General features: G+C 37.6%; 2 protein-coding genes across 6 annotated transcripts in view; one reads left to right on the plus strand and one right to left on the minus strand.

Moving 5' to 3' along the window:
• Atad1 (ATPase family AAA domain containing 1) overlaps positions 1-11,186 on the plus strand; it is a 52,585-nt gene extending 41,399 nt beyond the window's left edge. For all 3 annotated transcript variants that reach the window (XM_003473954.5, XM_013156673.3, XM_005005289.4), the window contains exons 9-10: positions 7,336-7,469; positions 9,517-11,186. In XM_003473954.5, coding sequence (XP_003474002.1) covers positions 7,336-7,469; positions 9,517-9,637 — 255 coding nt within the window. In that variant the 3' untranslated portion in view covers positions 9,638-11,186. The remainder of the gene's footprint in view (positions 1-7,335; positions 7,470-9,516) is intronic.
• A 4,982-nt stretch (positions 11,187-16,168) lies between these two features.
• The window catches only part of Papss2 (3'-phosphoadenosine 5'-phosphosulfate synthase 2), a 69,215-nt gene continuing 59,773 nt past the window's right edge, over positions 16,169-25,610 (minus strand). For 2 of the 3 annotated variants that reach the window (XM_063238612.1, XM_063238611.1), the window contains 4 exons: positions 21,603-21,738; positions 20,026-20,294; positions 18,556-18,785; positions 16,169-17,843 (listed from right to left, as the gene is read on the minus strand). In XM_063238612.1, coding sequence (XP_063094682.1) covers positions 17,702-17,843; positions 18,556-18,785; positions 20,026-20,294; positions 21,603-21,738 — 777 coding nt within the window. In that variant the 3' untranslated portion in view covers positions 16,169-17,701. 3 annotated transcript variants of the gene reach the window in all.

Below are 25,610 nucleotides of genomic sequence, written 5' to 3' on the forward strand. Positions count from 1 at the left end.
GTGGTGTGATGTTTTTCAATCCTTCTGGGAAGATACACAGAAGGGGAATACCTGGGTTGAATGGGACCTCTAATCCTAATTTTTTGAGGAATCTCTACACTGATTTCCACAGTGTTTGTACTAATCTACTCTCTAACCAACAGTTGTAAAGGGTTTCTTTTTCCCTACAGAACCAGGAGCATTTTTTATTGGTTGATACATTTTTTAAAAAATTAAATGATTTTTTAATGAATAAGGGAGATAAAAGGGGGCATAACAACATAACAATACAGGTTAAAGCATAACACTTTCAGCAACCTAGTGCTTCACCACCAAATAACCCGACTTAGTTTTTACCTTTAGTAGTTACCATAGTGTCTTTTTCTTTGAAATATTTGAATATAACTTCATATGCTATAGCATCAAATATATCAAGACTGTGTATCAGGGTGTCTTTATGATTTTATGTTTTACATTAAAATCTTTGCTTTAGTTGGAATTTATCTGGATAGAGTACTGCATGAATCCCACATTATGTTTTTCTAGATGGATACCGAGTTATCTCAACACCATTTGTTGAATAGGCCATCTGTTCCTCACTGAAGATACCAGCTTTATCAAATTCCTGCATATATTGAATGGGTTTCTAGACTCTGAAATGAAGTTATTGGTCTTTATTTACTAGTACTATACTAATTATTGAATAAATTAGAATAACTTGATAAATTGGAATAACTGGAAGGGATAGACATCCTCTAGTTGTACTCCAGACCAAAAGTTATTATTTATTTTCTTCTCTATGAATTTTTTTTTCTGTATGAATTTTAGAATCTTAAGGAAAAACAAGCATTTGTATTTCATCATTCAACAGAGTTAAGGTCTTTTTATGGTGTTGCCATTTTCTGCCTAATTCTATACATGTCTTTCTAGTTAAATCTTCTTTTAAATCCTCTCAGCATTGTTTGAATTTATTTAAAATATATCAAGATAACTGCCCTAGTTGATTTTCTAGTGCTAAAACAGATTGTCCCAGAAGGGCGATATATAAGGAAAAGAAATTCATTTAGCCCACAGTTTTGAAAAGTCCCAGATGTCTGGTAAGGGCTTTCATGCTCTGTTGTCCCATGACAGAAGAGGATACGGGCAAGTGAGCCCATGCAAAAGGGTTAGCATACAACCTGCAGGCTCTGTAACTAACGCATTGTCTGATAGCTATCTATTCACCAGGGGGCCGTGTCTACAATCCCAGCATCTCCCACTAGGCTCCACCTCCCAGCAGCACTGCACTGAAGATCATATGAATTTGGGTCCCTCACCCAAACCATACTAGTGACATGTACTACTTACCAAACGTTAAAAGAGCCCTCAAAATATAAAAGACTAAACCCTTAGTTATTAACCATGTTTGGGGTATAGAGCCCTTAAAAAAAAAAGGTAAAAACTATAAAGCTTTTCCTAAGAAAACACATGTGCATGAGCTGTTTTACCGTTTCAGAGAAATTCCTAAAATCCTTTGGTTTTTAGGTAAGCAGTTGCTATCTTAGGCAGACAGGAAATTACATTTTGCCTTTTGATTGAGTATTTGATAGCTGCCTTCAGAGTGCCATTGTATGGTTGTGGTACTGTTTAGACAAAACACTTAATTGGTAAACATGTAACAAGGCTAGACATCAGCTGTAGAAAAAAAATAAGTTTACAAGTGCTTTTAAATTGGAAGGATCATACTGTGGCTGGAAATTTAACTACTATTAAGAGGTAGTTCTTTACAATTTTATAGAAACTTCAAATTAAACAATATATTTTTGAAAATTTAATGAAAGATTGTATTACCTAACTCAAAGTTAGTAACATTTTTAGGCCACATATATATGTAGTCTAGTATAGATTTAATAATAAAGATATTTTACATGTAAATGGTGGATATATATGGTAAGTTTTAAGCTCTTTTCTCATTTAAATTTAAGAAAGTACCCAGTATATTTTAAACTTTGGTTTCAGTGTTCTTTTTTCTAAATAGTAGTGTTTTTAGATATTCTTTTAGACTTTTGTGATAGGAAAGGAAATTTTTAGCATTCCTTTTCTTATTCATGAAAGCACAAAGGATTAGTCTAATCAGTTTTATTATGTAGAATGTGAATGTTCTCTCAATAATTTTTGGCATGGGACTGTCTTATTCCCAATAGATAGTATTTATAGCTGAAGGTATATTGGTTCTGCAATAAAATTTGAAAGAAATTCATATAATTTTGTTAAAAGATGCCTCACACCGGTAGCATACATTTAATAAACAAGCACCATCATGCGTATACATTATTGAGCAGAACAAGGTTCATTAATAAAAATAAACTACCAGACTTTTATGCTTTGTGAGTTTTTCTTCTCTGAAGTATATGTTAATGCTTTTGAAGTCATCCTGCATTGCACACTTAAATTCATTATTAGATAGAGGTGTTTAACATGATTTTCTTCTTAACGAATAGAGTAGGCTAGGCATGATGGTGTCCAGCTGTCATCCCAGTTACTTGGGGAGAGGATAAAGCAGGAGTGCTTGAGTCCAGGAGTTCAAGGTGTTTGGACAGCATAATAAGATCTTGTCTTTAAAAAAGATGGTTTGCCTTAGAAATTTTGCTTGCTTGTTTTTTTTTTTTTTTTGTTTGTTTGCTTGTTTTTGTTTTTTGTTTTTGTGGTATGGGAGATTGAACCTAGGGTCTTCGCATTGAGTTTTATCCCCAAACTGACCATCCATTCATTCACCCATTTATTTATTTATAAAATTGTTGTTAATGTTGAGACAGGCTCTCATTAAGTTGTCCAGGTTAGGTTTGAATTTGCTAATATTCCTGCCTCAACCTGTAAGAGTGCTGGGATTACAGATGTGTGACAAACCATTAAGGTTGTAACTAGTACATAAAAAGACTGACCATTAATAAAATTTATATGTAGCATATAAATGTATCATGTCTGACTTTGAAGTGAGTAAGTAGCTTTTTTTCCCTTGAACTTGCCTGAGTTGGGCATTTTGTGTAACAATGAAAACGGTTAACAAGCATAGGTCTTGGAGGCAGTCCTGGGGATCACCCGCTCTCCAGCTGACCATTCCCTGCAGTGACTCATCCTTGGCCAATTATTGTTTAGCATCTCTGTGCCTCATTTTTTTCATTTGAAAAACAGAAGCCAACAAAGTCATGGAATCATTTTGAGAATTTAATAAGATTATATATGCAAACTTCTTAGGCTGCCACAACTATTAGCAGATACAGTGGCACAAATACTAGCAGTCAGTATATAATGATGAATAACTGCATGTAAATCAACGCTGTTCTTGGGTATGGTAATAACTTCATGGTAGAGTACCTGCCTAGCATGTGAGAAACTAGCATGTGAGTTCCACCCCCAACACTGCAAAAAAGATAAAATCCTGTTCTTCCAAGATATTTTAAAACTTTTTCTAATTTTGCTTATTTTTTCCTGAATATCTAATATGTACTATCTAATATAAAATGGACTACTTTTTAGGTGCTTTCTATATGTAGCAAACATTGTGGTGATTATACATTGTGCTGTTTATGCCTCAGTTTTCTAAGGAGTGCATTTTAGTCCTTATTTTATAGCTGTGGAAGTAGAGAAGTTACCCAGTAACTGGCTCAGGGTCACAGAGAGAAGTGCCTGGAATCTTCCTTCTTATACCTGGTTTGTCTGTCTTTGTAACCACATTATCAATTGGTTAGAATGTAATAGGGTAAATGTGTGGATCATTTGAGGGAGGAGGACTGAAATTTATCATTTCAGCATGTAATTTGCAAAGTCTTTTAGGTTTTTAAGTTTCTGAAATGTTTCAGACATAGAATTGGTATAATTTTGTGATAAGTCATGGGATTGGGGAGGGTTGGGGCTCTAATTTTGTTCTTTTATTAAATTTGTTTAAACTATTCTGAGTTTTATTTTTACAGAAATGTAAGAATCAAAACGTTAATCTATGTGAAAAATGATGTTGACAGTTTGATAAGGGCTTGTTTTCTGATCTTCATTATTTTCTTCTGTTTGTATTGGTTTCATTCTTTTATTTTTAACTTAAAAAAATGCAAATAGGCCGGGTGTGGTGGCTCACCCCTGTAAGCCTGTAATCCCAGCGCTGGGGAGTCTGAGGCAGGAGGATCATTGTGAGTTCGAGACCAGCTTGGGCTATAAACTGAGCTCAAGGCCTGCCTGAACTGCATAGAGACCCTGTCTCCAAAGGAAAAAAAAAAAGGGCAAATACATAAATAAAGAAGGGCTGGGAATACAGCTCAGTATAAAGGCCCTAGGTTTAATCTTCAGTGCAAAAGAAGAAAATAAAAATCCTCATGAGTAACAAAATAAAACAAAACAACAAAAATATAAGAAAGTTTTGTTTCAGCTACCTAGATTTGACAGGTTACTTTGAAACATGATATTTGCTTTGTATGTTTTAAAAATTATTTTGTATTTGTTTTATTTCTTTTACTTCATTTTTAAAAACAAATGTAGCCTTAATGATCAAATGTTACAACTTCTTTTCACCTGCACCATATGGCTACCTAACCTGCTGTCTAGATGTTAATACAAGAATATATCAGGTGGGGCTGGGGATTTAGCTCAGCGGCATAAGCACCTGCCTTGCAAGTAGGTGGTCGTGAGTTCGATCCCCAGTACTGGAAAAAAGAAAAAAAAAATACATCAGGTGCATGCATAAACAGAAACTAATGCAGTGGTACCTCTGCTGACAAACTTGATTCTTTCCACAATTCTGGCCACAAACTTAGATTAGAACCAAATCAAATTCAGTGGTTAGGTTCAGTGTTGACCTTATGGGAAAATTTGATTCAGTTTTTGTCCAGTTGATTCAGTATTTGTTCAGTTTTCCTCCAGAGTTGTGGAGGAAATTGAGTTCATATACAAACATGTAAGCTGTTTTGCTTTTTTATTAATATGCTTTTAATTAATATAAACAGCAAAGACATTAGATACTCAGATCTTTCACCTATGTACAAGTATAAAGACTTCCTCAGATACAAAGTAGTAAAAACTACCAAGAGAATAGACAAACCTGACTATAATCTGACTTAAAGTTTCTGTGTGACAAGGTGTGAAATAAACAAATGAAATAAGTTATTAGGGAAACATTTGTAGTCCTATAACCAACAAAAATTTTGTATCTAAATTATATACAAAATTCCTATAATAAGTTATTTTGGGTTTCTATGTGTATATTAGATTGCACTACTAAGTATCCCTAAGAACTTGTTGAATGTCCGTATTTTAAACATGTTAAAAATAATCTCCCAGTATTATTCTAGATTTGTCCATTTTTCTCATAATTATAAATTTTGAGACCATGCTGTTAGATATGGATGGGTACTGAGTTTTTAAATTGCTAGTGATTTATTCCTTACCATTATGTAATGATTTCTCTGTGCATTTGAGGAAAAAATATTTGGACTGATGTAACCAGATGCATTGTCTGTCTTTCAGCTACTATTTGCTGAGTCATTTTTCAGTCTCTATTTTTCACTTTTTTTGTAGTACTGAGGATTAAACCTAGGGAGAGGCTGGTACTGAACTACATTCCCAGCCTTTTTCATTTTCTAATTTGAGACAGTTTAAGTTGCTTAAACTTGTAGTCTTTCTTAGCCTTCTAAGTAGCTGGGATGATAGGAGTGTACCTGGTGTCAATAATTTTTCTTTCAAATACAGCACAAAGCTTTTTTCTTTAGCCTCGGATGGGTACGTTTTAAAAATTTTACTCTCTTGCCTTTCCTAGCTTAGTTTAGTCTGTTTGCATCTGTGGTGGTCCCTTATAGCTTCGGACTCTTTGTTTCTTACTTCAGCGCTTTCCACCAGGCACGTCTTTTTCTTTGCTTTCCGCCTCTGCCCCCCACGTTCCGACTTCATTCATATAGCTCTTATATTTCTTTGTCACTTTTTAATCTTTCTGTACTAATTTCAAAGTCACTTTTTTTTGCTATTCTTTAGTGATACTTCTAATATTTTTGACATGTGTATGTAATGTCTAATTAATAGTATCTTTGCCCTCTTTCCACTGCTATAATTATAAAACCTTAGAAGGCCTCACTGTAGATGCCCTGCATCTTACATGCTCATATAAACCAGCATTTTGGCTCCTAATTATTTTTGTACCAAAATTAAATGATTATTAATTGTAAAGGTTGTTTAGATTTATCTATTTTTGTTATGTTGTTTTTTGTTGTGCATTCCAGTGTTCTTGCTTAGGTTTTTTTGTTTTGTGTTGTCACAGTACATTTGTCTTCATTTGATGCTCACATTTTGGAGCAAGAGCACTTCATTTGGAGTCAGAGTTACAGAGCTGCCAGTATATGCATATTCCTGCGTTTCCAAGGCCTTTGATATTATGTAGAATTACTCTTTTATTTAAACATGAGTCTTCCACAATTATCAATGAGAATTTAGTGACTAATAAAAACAGTGTTTTACATCATTGGAGAAATCAGTGATGGTGAACCTTTTAGAGACAAGTGCCCAACTGCAGCCCCAAACCCGTTTTATCACGAAGCCCCAATACTTCAATTAAACTTGAATGAAGAAAGAATTTTTAATTTAGAAAAAACTCATGATTAACATCTTTTGTCTTAAAAGAAAAACACAAGTGCCATAGGTTCACTGTCACAGGGAAAATAAATGTTACTATAGCAAATAGCTGTACTGGGGAAAACAGAGTTGGACTCCTACTTCACTGTGACCTGGTAACCTCCTCCAGAAGATGACAGTGCTTACCTGACAGGATTAATGAGTGAATGAGACAACAGGATCCTTTACTAGATGATAATCATAAATAGATTTTTCTTGCTCATTTCTCTTCTCAATTCTATATAAGTTTAGTTTGGAGATTTTATTCTTCCATGACTGTTATTTGCGCTGACTTAATTGGTTTGACTATAAGTTTAGGTTGAGGAACAAAACTATAAATGTGCAACTGGTGTGGAGGTGGCAGAATATTAAGCTGTTAAGTGAAGTCTTTTTGTTGTTGTTTTTGTTTTTTAAATGGCCTCTGGACTTCATAATACAGGCTTTTTGTCCGATATGTTGAATTTATTAGAGAAGTATATCAACTCAATACCTTCTTTAAAGGTATCAGGATTAATCCAGCAGTGTTTTAACGTCTGTTCTGCACCATCATTCCACAGTATATCCAGTGAGACTTCAGCTTTTTAGTCATCATACAAATATCTCAGCTATTATGGTAAAAAATACTTCTAGAAACCAAACCACTTTTAAATGTTTCATTTCTCATGCATTACAATATGCTTAAATTTCTTTAAGATCAATGTTTACAGTATGTTTTTGTATTTGGTTTTTAAGGTGGACAGGCATGTAGATCTACTAGAAGTTGCTCAAGAAACTGATGGGTTTTCAGGAAGTGATCTAAGAGAGATGTGTCGAGATGCTGCCCTCCTCTGTGTCAGAGAATATGTTAATTCTACATCAGAAGAAAGGTACGTGGATTTAGTCTTGAGTTCTAGTATTGTCAAGCCTGTTGGAGCTTACAAGTTAGCTTTCTTTTTCTGTTTTGCTTTATAATTGCAACTTTGCTTAAAGGAGTCAAGTTTGAATTAGCAAACCCCTTTAATTCATTTATTGCCATTTTCCTAAAGGGAAGTTGTGAAAACGAAGGACCGTGGGGAGACTATGGCAAGAAATGAATGAATTTCTATTGGTAATCTGTGGAATGAGTCACAGAAAACTGATGGTAACCTAGGCTTGTGCGTCTGTTAAAAAGGCAGTGTTCTATAACACCCCTGGACTGCTTCTGCACTGTATATATAAATGGTGCCTGGTCTTCTAGAAATTGCATATGTAAATGAAAGGGATGTGGGAGTGCTGAGGACTGGGCCTCAATTTTAATAATAAATTTACGAAGCAAACTATTTGTCACTTGTTGTAATCCCAAATATTGTGTACAGTCATCAAAGTATTGTAGTCCCTTTGTTAATCGTCCTCAAAATCCAAAAAGTTATAATTGTAATCCCACTGGGATGTTATTGGGATCCCAGCAAGTTAATTCCAATCTACCACCTCCAGTGCAACCCACAGTGAGAAAAAAGACACCAAGACATACTCAACATTAAGGGCAATCCAATCCCCTTGAGGATGTGAGGACAAAGGCCCTGATCCTAGGCCTCTCCTAGAAATTATTATTTTGTGAAGAAGGGAGTGGCTCAAGGATGAGTGATAGTGAGGATATCATGAATTTTTGAATTACGTGAGAGAGAAGCATCTCTGCAAAATGCAGAGATAAAGATATGCAGAAGGATCAATTTGCATAATTCAATTAAGGTAGCAACTAAATTGTTTTAGGAGGCTGTTTGGTTTCTGATGTGTAAATTTTTGTACCCTGGGGAGTAATGGCCTCTTTACCTTGAGGCTCATACCCAGTTGACTTTCCTGGAGTTGACTGGTTCTACTGTCCTGCTGTGCTTGTACATGTTAGAGAGAGCACTATGTCTGAAAACAGGAGACTGATGACTTAGAGATTACATACCAGTACCTGGCTGGCCTTCTTTGCATTGCTGAGAGCCAATTGAAGAGAGAAGGAAATACCATAGTCAGCTCTGTACACAGCAGTATAGGAAATCACTCTCCATATAATCAAAGTTGTAGCAATTGTTCTGCATTCATGTGGAGTCATTCAAGTTGTCTCCTACAGTCACTAAAGCAAATTTTAAATTAAAGCAATTTCAAAGTATGGTGAGCTTGGGAATCTGTTTTGTGCCATCTTTATTCTAGCCAAAATATTGTAGACTGAAATAATTCAACTCTGGTGAACTTTGTCTTCAGGAAAGCTTCCCAAAAGGCTGCTTGTTCCAGATCAGTGCAGCATTTCTTTCCAGAACATCACCTAACAAAGATTTTTCTTTGTTAATTAACTCTTAGTAAATTAGTATGTTTGGAGGAATCATGTTGGATTGAGTTCTCCAATGCTTGTTGCTTTGTTTCTTAGTCTCCCTTCCTGAACTCTGTTGTTTTTACTCCAAAAGTGCCTAACTTGCCTGCGATATTCTTGTACTTAATTACAGTGTTGCCATGGCAGGTGCCAAACTTTTTTTTTTGTCTATAAAAATGTTAGCATTAAAGCTTCCCTGTTACCTAGGAGCTTTGTGGGTACGAGACATGGTCCCATTGCTAGTGCTCCTGAAATTCCTGGTGGAGAGGTTCACTCTGTTATAGCAGATTAATCTAGAGACTGGAGCAAACTTGAGAATATTTTTGACCTCCGAAGCCTTTTAGTTTCCTGCTTCTTAGCAAATGTGCTTAAGTGTTTTATGACTTATATATGTATAAATAATTCCTTGAAGAATTTGTTTGAAGTGTTAATTGTGGCTGTCTTTGAGGTCTTGAGTATGAAAGAGACTTTATTATTATATTTTTGTATAGTTGAAGACAAATTTATTTTTTACTGCATGCATTTTTTTTATCTTGGTAAACTATTTTAGGGTGTTGTATTCTAAAGTTATTTGAATACTTTATGGTTTTATTTTTTAGTCATGATGAAGATGAAATCCGGCCTGTGCAACAGCAAGACCTGCATCGGGCAATTGAAAAGATGAAGAAATCAAAGGATGCAGCATTTCAGAATGTTTTAACACATGTTTGTTTAGATTAAGAGTAAAGATCGTTTGTACAGTTCAGTGATCTAGTTTGGTGTGCCCTCTTATCAGTTAGTGAAAGGTGTACTCTTAATACAGTGAAAGAGTCCCACGTTTATGGTTTTATACTCTGAATTCTAAGTTATTGAGGTATAGTTGTTACATAGGTGGTATTACTACTTGTCAAAAATCATGAAGAGGAACAATTTAATCCAGCCCAAGAGCGGGTGCTTGTATTTGACTTCTTTAGCCATATGTTGTCACAGCCTTATAGATTCTAAACTGAAAAGAATAAGTGATCCATTGAGTCATTAGTGAGAAGTGGGGATGTGGTTAGGTGCTGGTTCTAGATGTGTATGTCTGTGTGTGTATGTGTATATATTGTGTATATATCGACACATTTTTTATTGATATTCTGTAGATATGTTTGAATACAGAAACTTTTTTTTACCCCACCCACTGAATCCAAAAGTACCAAATAGTATATAGCAAAACCAAGATTTAAGGTTGTATCTTTACAAGGTACAGTAATGCAGCCATTTCTAGTGGTCATTTGTTTTAGCCTTTTCTAAGTTGAGCACTTCTCGATCTGTAGTTGATTAGTTGAGTCAGGCACATCTGAATATATATATGTGGCTTAATCATAATGGTTATAAGGATAATCATATAAAAATACTTGTTTCGGCAGACATATGATCAATACTGATTTCAACTTTTTCAGCAGTCATTAAGAATTTTTAACAGATTTTACTTTAATATACATGAAGGTGGATTGAAAACCTTTGAAAAGAATGAGTTTGAAAACCTTTAGTACTCTTTAAGACGTGAATATGACTTTCCTTTCTTCTTTTAATTTAATAAGTAGTTCTGTTGTAACCATGTGTTTAAAATGCCATTAAAAGTTATGTTTTGTAAATTATGGTCAAATATAATTTGATCACCAGAAGTGAAATAATAGTTTTAAGTACATGTGACTAAATGTGCTAACAATGCTCATTTTGTAATTTTAATTTTAAAATTTTTCTCAGCTTCCTCTAAATTATGGCCTCTTCAGGTACAAATGTACGGATCAAATTCACACATGTGGAGTCCTTTGTGACTACATTTATGATATTACATGTTCTACATATGAAACATTGTCTTGTCTCAAATTCCCCTAACCAAATTTTGTTGCAGGCACCTAAACACCCAGCATGAGGAAAATGGCACAATACAACCTTTAGGTGCCTTCTGCATCATCAGACAAATTGTTTCAGATGCATTTGTTTTTATTATATTTATTTGAAAATGCCATCTGGGTTCATGAGTTATTGAATTAATTTAGTTTATCTAATAATGCTTCTCACAAAAATATTGAATAGTGTTTTTCATTTGTACTTTGTCAAAGAGAGTTTGGAGGACAATGCTTTCAATAGCAAAAGACAAATTATGCAAGGTGAAGATGATGAAAAATGAGTGAAAATACAAGATACCAAAAATAAAATTTTCCCATTTTTAATAATTATATTACTATTTTATAAATGCATAATAAAGGGTGTCCTGCCTTGTTGATTTTTCTCCACTTAATCTGTGGTCTTGTCAGTTAAATCTTACGGGGCTTGGGGTTTATAAAACTTGTATTTGGGCAGTTTTTATTTTGCATACATTTTAGAATCTAATCACATTCTGTTTTAATACAAATTACAGTAATTGTTTAATCTGATAACTAGTTGATTAGAAGTAGTAATGTATCCCTCCTTGTGTCCTTTCTTTTTATCTTATATTCAATTCAGAATATTCAGTTGTGGCGGTTACTGAATGTGTTTGGTTAGAGAAGTACAGCAGCCCCCCACCCAGGACTTACCTAGACATGTTAAGGCTGCAAAGTCAATCAGCAAACTTTTTCTGTGATTTTAAAGAACTTTTAGTGTTAAATAATATCTATCCTTCTGTTTTAGACATACCATCATGTCTGCAGTTAGATCATAGTTCCAACATGTTTTGCTTTTGGTAACACAAATATATTGCATCTAGAATGAGACTTCCCTAGTCTAACTCTACACTCCCCATTCATTCACTGTGCCCTTGGACTAATTGCCTCATTTGGTTTATTTGAGGGTGGGGCTCACTGTGTTGCCCAAGCTGGCCTTAAACTCCTGCACTCAAGCGATTCTCCTGCTTCTGCCTTCTGAGCAGCTAGGGTTACAGGTGTGTGCCATCACACCTGACTGCTCCGCTTAGTTTGAGCGTGTTTCTCGTCTGTAAGTGAGGCAGTGCCACCTGCCTGAGCGGGTGGACGGGGAGGCAATGCCCGGAGGGCAGTTAGCACAGTTACTGCTCAGATGTTAGCTGTCCCGTTACTGATGGTGTTACCTTCACATACTGACCCGCATATCCTGTTAAACAGCTTCAATCTTTAAGCATTTTGATGCTTTAATCATTTTTACCATCCCTATGCCTATAGTGTAGGTGTTGAAATTAAAAGACTCACCTGTGTGATCTAAAAGCATTGTTGGAAGATTTGTGGTAGGTGTGGAGTCTCATGCCATTCCTGTGCCATTTTAATCAGAGATAAGAGACTTTTTGAGTCAATTTCAGTATTGCCTTTTCTTTTCTGTGTTATCTAGCCCCCTCAGTTAGACTTACAGTTCATCTGCAGAAGGGCTGGGATAACCTAAATATTCTTTGTGGACCATTATAACCTAACATTATTTAGTGTCTGTCATTTACAGGCTTGATGCTAGATGAGGATGTTTCAAGCCTTGATGGTGCTTATGTAAAAACAGTAGCAGCATCTCACTAGAAGAAATATTTTTACTGAAATTGTGTTTTTTGTGGACAAATGCTACAGCTTTCTTCTGCATCAGAAAAATAAAGTGGATAATACACATTTTATCTTATTTTATTTATTTGTTTTTGGTACTGGGAATCAAATTGAGGACCTTGCACTTGCCTGGCAGGTGCTTTGCTGCTGAGTTATATCCCTGGCCTGAAAATGCACATTTTATAGTATTCTGTTTAGCTTCTCTTATAGTCTGCATAACTAAAACTCTAGTATTAGGTATCTCAAAGCTATAGAATTCTTCCACCTAGAGCTAACAAGTACTCATAAGCTTTCATTATTAAATTTGTTACCAGTTTGGTCAGCAAAGTCCTGTAATCTCTTGTAAAGTTCTGTTTAGAAAAGTAATTTTTTTTCCAAATTTTATTTGAGACAAAGTGTCCCTGTGTAGTTCAGACTGGCCTTGAACTCATTATAGTCCAGACTGGCCTCAAATTTTTGGCAGTCTTCCTGTGTCAGTCTTTTGAGTGCTGGCATTATTATGCCTGGCTTAGGAAACAATTCTGGCCCAGTTATGCTCATGAAATGTCTTCAGGAAAACTTGAACCTTATGAAATATGGTCTCCTGACTAAACACAGACATCGTATGTACATAAGATCAAACCTAAGAGAAATCATTTTAGCAGTGTGAGTAAAAATTAGTTTATTAACCCTAATAAACTTGCTGCTATTCACGTTGATGACATAAGAGTCTCATGGGTAAGTCACTGAAGCAGGAGTGTTTTTTTAAATTTTTTTTTTGTCTTTTTCCTTTTTTATTGGTACCAGGGATCGAACGCAGGACTGCCTGCTTGCAGGGCAGGCGCTTATGCCGCTGAGCTAAATCTCCAGCCCCAGCAGGAGTGTTTTTTGTGATTGTCTAATATTTATGGAAACCTGCCTGAGAACTCTTACATACTGCGATAAGTTCTGTGCATTGAAGTAAGTTCTGGTAAATGTTAGTGGTGAATCCAGAATGTGTCAAGAGCAGAATTTTAAAATAAAAGCTAAAACATTGAAGTAATCACTGACATACAGCATCAGAACTGAGACTAGAACACACAGTAGTGCTTATGACATGTTCTTCTGAGAATGCATCAATTCTAGAAATAGTGTACATAGAAAATGGCCTCAGAGATGGGTTTCATGCCTCAGTTGGACAACAGGTTATATATTTCTTCTAGTATGGCAACTTACGTCAGAACTCTTCCCCAAAGTCAAAATGACTATGAAAGATAAAAGTTTGGAATTGATTCAGAATATTGAGGAGCTCTAACAGCATAACTAAAGACTTCCAGAATTGCTTTATAAAGTGCCAAGATGATAGGGTTATGGGATCTGATAAGGTGTATTTTGAGGTAGTCTACCGGTGCTGTGCCTTTTACTATAGTAGTTTAATTTTTCTAAATGTTCACTGTATTTTTTTAATCACATTATGTCTGAGTTTGCCAGGTCATGCAAAAAGAGGTATTCAGTCAAAGGAGATGGCATTGTGGGGAGTGATGCTGGACATAAAAAATAACAAATGGTCAGTGCACCGCGTGGAACCATGGGTGCTTGCTGAGGGTAAGGTGCTGCGAGGGTGAGCACCCACATCTGTTGTTTGCCAACAGGCCTGGAGGTGGCAGCAGCTGCTTGGCTGGATTCTGTAAATCCTGCTTCCACTTGTTGATGGGAGTGCTTCTTGGCTTCCTGACATGCCTAGCACTCCTGAGATGGGTGTGTTGGTTAATTCTACTTGTCTGTTCAGCTGCATTGATTCCTGGAGTGGTGAGACCAGATTAAGAGACTCATGGAGAAGAGCCTGGGTTTGAAGAGCACTAACCTCATCAATGGCTTTACCCTTCGATGCGTTCATAGTTGAATGGGCGTCACTCTGTGGGCCTCTGTGGATACAGTGCATCGTGATGCTGTGAACTTGAGGATTGTGCTTGGCCCTGGGCTGCTGCTCAGGCTTTTCCTGTGTGTTCTGCTTCCCAGCTGTCAGGAAATGAGCACCTTTGCTGTACCAGGCCTTTCTACCATGATCTCCCTGCCTTGGAGCTAGCTGACCATGGATTATACCCCAACATAGGAGCCAAATAAACCTCCTCTCCTTTCAATTTCAAGTTTCAAGTATTTATGTTCCAGCAGTGAGACAGCTGACTGATAAAACTTTTATTTGTAATTTTAAAATTTTATTCCAGATAATAACTAGAAAAGAAAGATGGGAATTGAAATATAACACTGGTTTTTGTTTATTTTATTTCCAGGAAGTACAAGCCCTTCCCTCTGACCCGTTAAGACCTAGGCAGAATTCGGTGGAATTAATTCATTACCTGCCCATGTAGCAGCTCTTCATTGTTTTTGATACCCACACCCAGAAGTTCACCAACAGTAGTGAAACCTGGCAAGAAAGACTTTACCCCTGAAGGGCGTTTCTCTAGAATCTAGTTCACCAAGAATTTTGTGCATCCACTGTCCTTTGCTAACAGCATAGAAAAGTATTAGACTAAAATGTTCAAATAAAATGTCTATCAGACTGAAATGTCCAAATTAGTAAGTGATCCATTTATTTTTAATAGTACCTTCAATAAAGTCAATATTAGCCAAAAAGGAAGTTCTTTGGAATGTGTATTGTGAGTTGCCTGTGCACCATTTCCATCATTTGGCGAATGTACTGTGAATAGCATTTATCAGAGTATTAATGTATGCCAGGGGAAAGAGGTTAGGAGTTATTTCAATATATAGTCAAGTCTGTTATCATGCCTATTTTATATCAGAGAGCGGAAAACTTAATTCCATAGGCAAAAGCTGAACTGTTGCTCCATCACACCTTTAGACATAAAAACCCTTGAGCCATCTGATGCCCTTGTAATTTCCTGCTCTCTTGCCTATAAGGAAAGTTATATTGCAGACAAATACCAAACCTTCAAGTACATCATAGAAAAGAGAAAGATTAAAAACAGTGAACTTGATGCTCTCCAGGATTGCTTCTTGCAAGGATGATGGGTTGGAAAGAAATATAGTAGACTGGTGAGAGTGTTTGTGTATTTATAAGATCTGCCATCATCTAACCAAATGATTTACGTGTACCTTTCTGAGGTTTTTATTCACAGTGTTGGAGAGTTTGACATACCTAGCACAGTTTATATCTTACTTTTCCCTCACCTATTTTGTCCTGCTAACTGGCACGAGGAGACATCCAGTAAGACGTGGAGACAAGAAGGAGAGGCTGTCACAGCTGTTTAATTTGGGAAGAGAATCAGTAAAGATTTGCATGTACTGTTCAGGACAAAAGAGAACCAGAGACTCAAAACTGCAAGCCTTATGGCCACTGAAAGTGTGAGTGAAACAGGTGACTTTGTGAACACAAAAGTTGCTTGTGGAGTTGCAGGAATTGCTGAGGAAAACAAAACACCTGTAACTACTTCCAGTCTTGCTAGTGAAAGTTCTGGGGACACTTGGAGAATGAGATTTGTGCCTTTGACGAAGAAAGGAGCAAGAAAGATGGCTTCATTCATCAAAGTGTGGTCCTCCTGTGGTGAGATCCCAGAGAGACCCCTGAACACCCAATCACCGCCAAAAAAAAAAAAAAGAATGTGTCCTTTATATCTAGAGCACATGTTAGAAAATAACACAAGTGAGGGAACTTAATTACGGTCTCCGAGATGCTGCTGCGGTCTTTTTCCAGTTGGACAAAGTCACAAGGCCCACGAAGGTCTTGTGATCAGTCCATACTGGGTGTTGCAGGTAAAACAACTTAACCTTTATTTTGAGAAATTTATTAAAATATGGGCAAGCATTAGTTGTACACAGAAATAGTCATTTGCACTAATGAACAGAAGAGCAGTTTAAATGTATTATTAAAAATATATATAGCTAAGGCACAACATCCTTTTCTACAAGTTTGCTGTTTTTTAAAAAGGCAATAGTATAAATGAATATTGGTACTGAAGGACAGACTTTCCTGTGGCCATTGTATGTAATTTCTCAAAACAATTATTATTCATTAGCAAAGACTAGCATTTTTAAAAGATGGACAATATGAAATAAATCACAGTTTCCTCTTTACAATTGAGGTCCCTTCCAGAAAGCCATTATATATAAAAGATGTCTCTTTATACATTCATTGGCAAAAGTGAATTATACATAATGTAGAAAATACACCTTTCAGAAAATAAAGGCATCTCAGGATTTCTTAGAACAGCTTGAGTCCTTGGGAAAGTGTTTTCAGCTGCAGTAAAATAACAAAGTCTAGAAAAGCCCAGTCATTTCTATATGCAAGAAGACTGCTTTTTAAGTGGCCCGGATCAAGCAGCTTCGGCCCCAGGGTGGAATCACTGGCGCACTCGTTCAGGGCCACCAATACGTCCCACTTTTGTGCTTTTGTTACAGTGTTCAGCAGCTCATGGAGCTGCACTGCCTCTAAGATGAAAGGTTTGAATTCTGTATTTTTGTGGTCTTTTCCTGTTCTAGCGCCTTGCTAGTCTTGTGTGAATGCTTTGTGGCAACAAAGCTGCTGTTGCCGCTGCTGCAGTGGAACAGGTATGTACCAGCTGCCTGTAGGTTATAATGATCACAGCAAAGGGGGGGGAGGGGAAGTAGCTTTCCCCAGATAGCCAGATTGTTTGATCCCATGTAACAAATCCTGTCATCAAAACACTATGACAAGTCACAATGTTGGACTTAGTCACAAAAGGCCATTGAGACCTCTCTTACTAGACAATATAACTTTCATGAGAGAAGTTAGACTGCGTTGATCTATAAGATTAACATTATCATACATTTGGTTTCTCCAATCAGGTCTTCAGCACTTAGGTTATTGGGCAGTAAGGCTGTATACAGTCTTGTAAAAGGTGGCAGGAATCTTGGTGTGGTCCAGATCTCCAGGAGGAGGGAGTTATCCAGGAAGGAAGAGGAGTTCATCTGGTTTATTTTACTAGTGGGCTATGATACTCGGGTAAGATTAAGCTGGAAAATATGATTCCATTGTTGATATGTTTTGACACATGGTCAAAGCTTTAAGAAATCTGGAACCTAGCTGCTCAGAAGTAATAGGACAGTGTAGCTAATTTCACTCTGAAATGTATAACAATATTGCTTTCACCTGGTAAGAATTTTATCTTCATATACATACATTTGTATATTAGTTGATTTTAAATTATATGCACAATTTTACTACTCATAAAATACTTCAAAATCAGTCACTGAGAAACAATTGGATACAAAACATCTAATCACAAAAATAGAAAAGTAATCAAAGAGCACTTCAGGAAGAAACTTTGGAACCAAAGAGCATTCAGTTGATCTTCTCCAGGGACCTATAATAATCTGTCAGCACCTTCCATGCTTTGGGGGCCATGAAGCCATCTGGGGGATTCTCTCCTTCCCTGGCGAGCTTCCTCATGCGAGTTCCTGAGATGAAGTCAAACTCATCGTGCCTGTCATGTACAGCAACAAAGAACTCAGTACAGGCAAGTAACATTGCCTTAAGGATTCCTGGGATTAGGTTATGGGTTTTGAGATCGTAACCTAACATTTTGTAAAATCTCATGTCTTTGAAAATGTGCAGAAGAAGGGAAATAACGGCTATATATTCAGTATTTCCCCTGCACATAATCTGGAAGTAACTTTCCTATTTTTCAGCCTACTTCTGTGAACTCACAGCCTGGAAAAGACGAAATGCACCGCAGATACTCAAATCTTTTTTTGTTGTTGTTACTTCCTTTTGTTTAATGTGATGGACATACGTGGTGAGAGGAGACTTTCTTATACCCTTAAGCCTGGGGTCTAACTCGTGCCATGCAAACATTCTGCCACTGAACTACATCCCCATCCCTAAAGGAAGTGATACTGATCATCTGTGTACAGGGGGCCATGTGCCACTTCAAGGGACACAAAATGCATAAGACCAGCTTATGACTTTCACGAGACTCTGATTCCAATTGGGACTATGTGGAAGTGGTCTGGAGAGTTTTCTGTTTTTTGTTTTTTGTTTGGTACCAGGGATCGAACTAATGAGCTTGCCCAGCAGGCGCTTGTACTGCTGAGCTAAATCCCTGGGCCTAGAGAGTTTTCTGAAGGATGAAAACTTTTCCTCATCATCCCATTTGTAAAGATGTTGATTAGATAATTTTCCTTTGAAAAACTTACCTTTCTGGATTATAGAAGTCCATAGCCTTTTTGACTTTATTGTAGGCAGCCACACGGAATGGAATGATTTCCACAGAGGTGAGGCCAGGTGCCATGCTCAGGACCTTGCCTCCATGGGTGGGTTCATACAGGTCCTTCTTGGTCTCAGGGTGGGGCATTCCTGCAGGATCCCTGCCCACAATGTAGAAATTGGCACCTGCTATCATCCGGCACCTGCAGTGCCACTGGACCTGGGACACATTATGTAAGGGCTGTTATGGGCCAAGTGTACAGGTTTCTGTTTACACAGACTAATTCTGCTTTAATAGTAATTCAGTGACGCAGGTCGACTAAAAGTTGCAGGAAAGTCAGTGAGTCCTAGGACTTCATGGTCTCTTCTTTAGACCTAGATTGCTTAGGGTGGGAGTTTAAATATATACTTTGTATGAATCCTCCTCGTAGAAGTTGAGGTTTTCTTTATCTCCAAACAGGATAGCACATCAGGAATACTTAGCTATATAAGTGCTCTACTATACTGATTATTTTAAAAAATTTCCTCTACTCTGATAAATCACAATTTAAAGGGAATTACAAACTCACACCTCATTTGACTGCCGGTAATTAGCTGATCACCTTTCATATTCAGACACTGAGTCCATTCAACACAACATTTGCCCTCTTCAAAACTCAGAAATACAAACGATGGAAAGGAAAGCTAGGGGCCTCGGACTTTGATATGACTGAAGAGAATTAACTCATTAGGCTCAGTTTGGGGTATTCGAAAGAGCTAAGACCCTTTCAGTTCATCATACTTCCTGGAAACTCCTCCAAGCCCACTACACTGCAAGTGTAGTGGGATAAAGCACATCTGTTTGACAGACTCGCTGTGTTGTGATGAAAGGGAGACCTCTATCTTTAGAAGACAACCTCTCCTTTCTAACAAAATCACAGGGCATTGTGCATGGAATAGAGAAATGATTGTGAATGTTTTAGAGACCCAGGGCCCAAACTGCAACCCATAACCCACTTACTGCTAAGTTTCAACACTACAATTAAACCTCAACTAAACTGAGGTTTTAGTTTAGAAAAAACAACTTTCATCTGGTATGAGCTGCTGGGTCAGTCTGGCTCATGTGCCAACGGTGAGAGCTCGGTGAACTCGCCACGGCACACAGGCCATCCATCCATCACCACGGTCATAGAGTAACTGGAACTAATGACACTATTTGTTAGATACAGCTTGCCCTACATCCCAGATAAGCTGTGTTATCTGTCTTATTCTGTGTGAACTTCCATATCCTCAAGTCAATATACAATAGGTTTGACTTGGCTATTTCTAGCATTTTTTATAAATACAAAGTAGAAACATTATGAAATTGAATAGAAAAACCTGCCCATGAAGAAGAAAGGATCCCAGAGTCTCATTTAATCTTCTAACTGAAGTTCAAGCCTGCATCCTGAGTCTGACAGTCCAGCTCAGGAATTGCTCACCTCCGTGGGGCCCGCGTATAACATAGGAGATGGAAAAATGGCAACAATGGTTGACTTGGGATCCAAGACGCCCTCCTCCAGCACAGCTGTGTGCTGCTTCATTCTCCAGTCCAGAGGCACATCGTCATCCTTGGTCCAGCCCCCCAGCGGGTGCAGCAGGAGCACCGGGTGCTTGTAGCCCCTCTCCAGGAGCTGCCGGTGGGTGTCCTGCATCAACAGAGCGTGGCCATTGTGGACAGGGTTGCGCAACTGGAACGCAAACACCGCATCTAGGAAAGAAAAGCCAAGGTCAGGAAAGGTCAGCAGCATTGTCTGCTCAGGAACAGAAAGGAAAGATGAAACATTATTTTTCTGTGTGTTCACGGAATCTGCTCGCTTTCAATGATCAGCTGGAGAACCTATCTGGGCTTTTAGGGATGTTAACACTACTAACCAATGCTAAATTGCACAGATAGGGTAAAATACAGAGGCAGGAAGCAGTTACAGGATGAAAGCAGTTGTTGGCAGGGTGTTTGCTGCAAACCATGGTTTAGGGAGGGTCAGTGTTAATCAGTTCCCTTGTGCTTCACTACTGTCTCAGGTTGCCAGGGTATTAATAATCATAGGAATGCTTTCTGGGGCAAAAACAGGACAATAATCTACTGATATAAATCTCAAGATACAAGGCTTTGCTTTAAAGAAATCTTTTAAAACTTCTCCACTTAAATTAGGCATGAACACATTCTTATAATACTAGCACTCTGAGAGGCTGAGGCAGGAAGACTGTAAGTTCAAGTCTGGTGTAGGTATCTTAGTGAGACCTTGTCTCAAAATACAAAAAGGGCCAGACATACTGGTGTACTCCTATAATCTCAGAACTCAGGCAGCAGAAGCAGGAGCATCACCATGAGTTCAAGGCCAGCAATACATAGCACAAAGGCAGCCTGAACATAGCAAAAGCCTGTCTCCAAAGAACAAATTAAATAAACAAACAAAAATTAAAAGGCATGGAGATGCAGCTCAGCGCAAAGTCCCTGAACACAATTCCAGTACAGTAAAAACAAAAAACCACTACTATACTTGGTGAAGAATTCCTAAGAGCATTAACCTTTTTCTGGCTGTGAAGTATAATTAATATGTATTTATTACAGAAAACTTGGAGAATACATTAAAGCCTAAGACAGAATATAAAAATCACCAGTAATGCTTTTATTTTATTATCTTTCTTTCAAATGTAGAAAGAGTGACAATCTTGGCTTCCTCCTTAGCCCAGCTGCTCCCCAAGAGGTGGCTACTGTCCTCTGCCATTTGGTGCACAGACTACCAGAGACTGTTATTTAGTTTTCCAGAATATGATTGTACTGTTCATATTGTTCTGTAAGTTGCTTTTTCACTTAATAAGTATATTGAGATATCTTTCTATCAGTGCATATTTGCAATGGTTGCATAGTGCTCCAGGATATGAATGTAGTATAACTTTAAACTATTTATATCATAGATATAACGATATATGTTTATATTTTTAAGAAAATACTGATTCGTTTCCTTAACTCCTTTGCAGAGAGTGTGGACAGACGCCCTCCGGCCAGGCTACGTACCCGCGTTCATTTCCTTGCACTTCTGCTTGAGCTCCAGAGGCGTCAGGCGGTACTTGTCCAGCCCATCATTCCACCTGATTCTCTCCAGCACCTGCAGGTCTCCACCAACCAGCCACTCTCCACTCTCCATCACCATCTGGAAAGAGTGTTACTAAAGTCGTTAATGAGTAACATGATTTCTGTTTTATCTGAAAACATTTCTCTTCCTTTGGGACCAGTCTTGGGTCACTGCCTTCAGCTCTTTAGCGTTTCTAGTACAATATTTCTCACACTTTTTAGTCTTTTGACCTAACTATGTTCTTAAATATTGAAGACCTCCCCCGCTAAGAGCTTTTGTTTATGTAGATTATAGCTATAATAACTTGCTACACTAAAAATTAAAATGGGAAATGTTATAAAACTTAATTTATTTAAAACAACATTAATAAATCCATTATCCATTAACATAAACAATATTTTTAGTGAAAAAAATAAGTATTCCTCCTCATCCCCCAAATAAGGAGCATAGCATTGTTTTACATGCTTGCAAATCTCTTCAAGGTCTGACAATAGAAGGGAGCTTGGTTTTCATATCTACTTCTGTGTTTAATCTATGATGGTATCTTGTTTTGGCTAAGTAGATAAAGTAAACCCAGCTATAAGTAGGTATTGAAAAAGGAAAGAAGATATGAATAACCTTTTGTAAAATTATGGATATTTTTCTTTAATTCTATACCAACATGCAGTGAGTACTCATTTCTTAAAGCTAAGTTGCATTGAAATCTGAAACTTCTGCATAGTGAAACCCTATCTTGAAAAAAAAAATGAAATCTGAAACTTTCATGAATGCACTTTTCATAGTCTGTTATATTATGAATTCATTGTGCTTTGAATGAATCTTTTACTCACAAATGATTTTGTAACATAATATATTGGTCAACTAGAAAATATTGGTCAACTTGCACTTGCTGACACATTATTTGATTTTTAAACACTGGTAGTGGTGGTACTAATCTCAGCAGAAGATTTCTAAGCTGCCAAACTCCTTGTGGTGAATGAAAGTTTTCCAGTTTTCTTTGCTTAAGATCTCAAGGCTAATCACTGGGAAGTAATGTTCTGTTCTTTTTGTAGACATGACAGGACTTTGTTCACTTTGAAAAACTGCCTGCCAAATATCCAAGTCTGAACAACCACACATTGTCATCCATTCTTGCAATAAAAAGTATCATGGGAGGTACAGGAAATGCAGCTAGCTTTGCTCCAGCTTAGTCACGCAAGTACTTTTCTTTAAGCCAAATTATATATATATATATATATATATATATATATATATATATATATCTCACAGAAGTACTTCAGTGTGGACTCCTTTTTTTGTAGCAAGATATGAAAAAGACACGAACTCATGGGTCAAGATATAATAACTTTTTTACAGCTTTATCAAGAATCATTCACAAATGAAGCTGGCATTTTTTTTTTACTGCAAGTTTCTGGTGTTAAGAGTAAAGGGACCACACTTCATTGTTTCTCATCTCTCCAGTCTAAGATGCCAGCAGTTTTGCCCACTCTAGTTTTTGTACAGGCTGTCAAGACAGTGAAAAGGACAAATAATGTCTTACTATCATTAGCATAGTTTCAAGTTTGGAAAGTTTCTGGATCAGTCATAGATTCCTAGAAGGTGTTGTGAACCATACTTTTGGAATGGTTGCTAGCACATTCCTAATACAGCCTAGTGTATCTTATATCTCATTAATGTATGAGTGGGGCTCAGAGGACTTGGGGAAAATTCAGACAAGTTAGTTTTCTACCACTTAATTATTTTGGGACATAATTTCTATGGAAACTCTCAAAAAATGCAGCCTCCTTCACTTACATCTGTTTTAAAATTAAAAATCTCTGAAGAGTACCAAAATCAACACCTAAGGCTAAAAACAAGAATGTTAGCTAAACCTCTGTGTTCTCAAATGACCTTCAAGCAGGGTGCCAGGGACAACTCTCAGGAGCAAGGGGTGGGAGGAAGATTATCTTCAACAAATGTATGGGGGAAACTAGGTCCCCACATGCAAAAGAATAAAGCTAGACCCTTACACCTTACACAAAAATTAACTACCAGTAGATTAAAGATATAAATATAGGATCTTAAAACTCTTATGAAAAAAAGTAGGGGTTCCAAGATACTTGATTTCTTGAATCTGGCCCAAAAACACAAGCAAAAAAGCAAAACTTAGACAGATGGAATTACTTCAAAACTTAAAGCATTTATGCATTAAAAGACACAGTCTACAGAATGAAAAGGCAACCTATAGAATAAGAGAAAGGATTTGCAAATCATGCAATGTGGTAAGGGGCTGATATCCAGAGCATAAAGTGCTCCAACTCAATGACAAATCACCCGACTTAAAAATTGGCAAAGGATTTGAATAGACACACAGTGGGACCTCACTTCATAAGCTTAATTCTCTCCAAATTGGACAAGAACTGAATCAATGTTCCCCGGGAGGTCCACAGTGAACCTGACCACTGAATTTGATCCAGTTCTTGTCCAATTCCATTTATGACCAGAATTGTAGAAAGAATTAAGTTTGTGAAGTGGGCCACCACTGTATCTCTGAAGGTTATCTACAGTAACCAAATGTGAAAAGAAGCTCAACATCACTATCCTAAGAGAAATACAACCCAAAGCTCGGGTGAGGCTTTTCACCCCCATTAGGATGCGTTTATCGAGAAACAAACAGAAAACAAGTATTGGCAAGGATGCAGAGAAACTGGAACCTTTGTATGCTAGGACAGTAAAAGCTACAGCCATTATGGAAAACAGTATGGAGGTTCCTGAAAAAAATTAAACATAGAACTGCCATATGACCTAGCAGGCCTACTTCTGACTGGAGGTGGTGGTGCACGCTTGTAATTTCAGCACTAGGGAGGCTGAGGCAGGAGGGTTGCCATGAGTTCAGGCCAACCTGGGCTGTGTAGTGAGTTCAAGACCAACCTGAGCTACATAGTGAGACCCTGTCTTAAAAGATGAGAGAGAGAGAGAGAGAGAGAGAGAGAGAGAGAGAGAGAGATCAATTTGCTCACCCATTTTTATAGCAGCTATTGGCAGTATCCAAGAGATAATAAGTGTGCATTAACAACTGAGTGGATAAATACAAGGTGGCATAAAAACCCTGGAATATCACTCAATCTTTAGAAAGAAGGGAACCCCATTAAATGCTACAACATGGATGTACCTTGGGTACATATGTTGAGATAAATCAGCTACAAAAAGACAAATACTGTCTGATTCCATTCGTACAGAAACAGTGTGGGCACATGAAATGTTAACAGAGGGGAGGGAGGCGGATGTGAGTAAGAGAGAGCTGCCTGCTTTCACACACCCGTGAGATGGCCCAAAGTGCTAGTAATGACAGTTCCCTTGTACGGCTAGAACTTAGAGTTCACAGTGACCTGCACCCCAGAGGGGCTATGGAAATGGGAGACTGGAGTAGTGGTGCCTCTGAGCAGAGGACTTCTTTGTCTGTCTCAGTGACATGTGACAACATCTGAAGACAATTGTGACCGTCACAGCTGGTATGAGTCTTTTATTGGCATCTAGCGTGCAGAGATCACAGATGCCCCTAGATATCTTACACTGCACAGGAAAGCCCCACAGTAAAGAATTATCTAGCCCCAAATGTCAGAAACCCAGGGCAGAAAGAAGAAAGTTCTGCAAGGGATTTGGTTTTGTATTTATGGCCCCTTTCTAAAGACTTGCTCAGGCAAATCACTGGAAAACAATATTTTCAAATACTCACATACATATAACGTTGACCTCATGGCTGACAGACCGCAGACAATTTTGAAAGCCTGACTCCCAAATCCCTGGTGGGGGTGCAGTTACTTCTTCTGAACGCTAGAGGTCAACCCTGCACTGCTAGGAGAGGCAGCGCTGAACTTCACCACTCACCCTGAAAGCAAGTGTGTTTGAAAAGCAACGCTGAAACTCTGCTTATGGTACTTGTGGAACGGAGAGAAACAGCTTTCCAAGGG

The sequence above is a fragment of the Cavia porcellus genome, unplaced genomic scaffold, assembly GCF_034190915.1.
Source record: "Cavia porcellus strain 051 isolate PalLab524CR breed Dunkin Hartley unplaced genomic scaffold, mCavPor4.1 scaffold_28, whole genome shotgun sequence".
Taxonomy (NCBI): domain Eukaryota; kingdom Metazoa; phylum Chordata; class Mammalia; order Rodentia; family Caviidae; genus Cavia; species Cavia porcellus.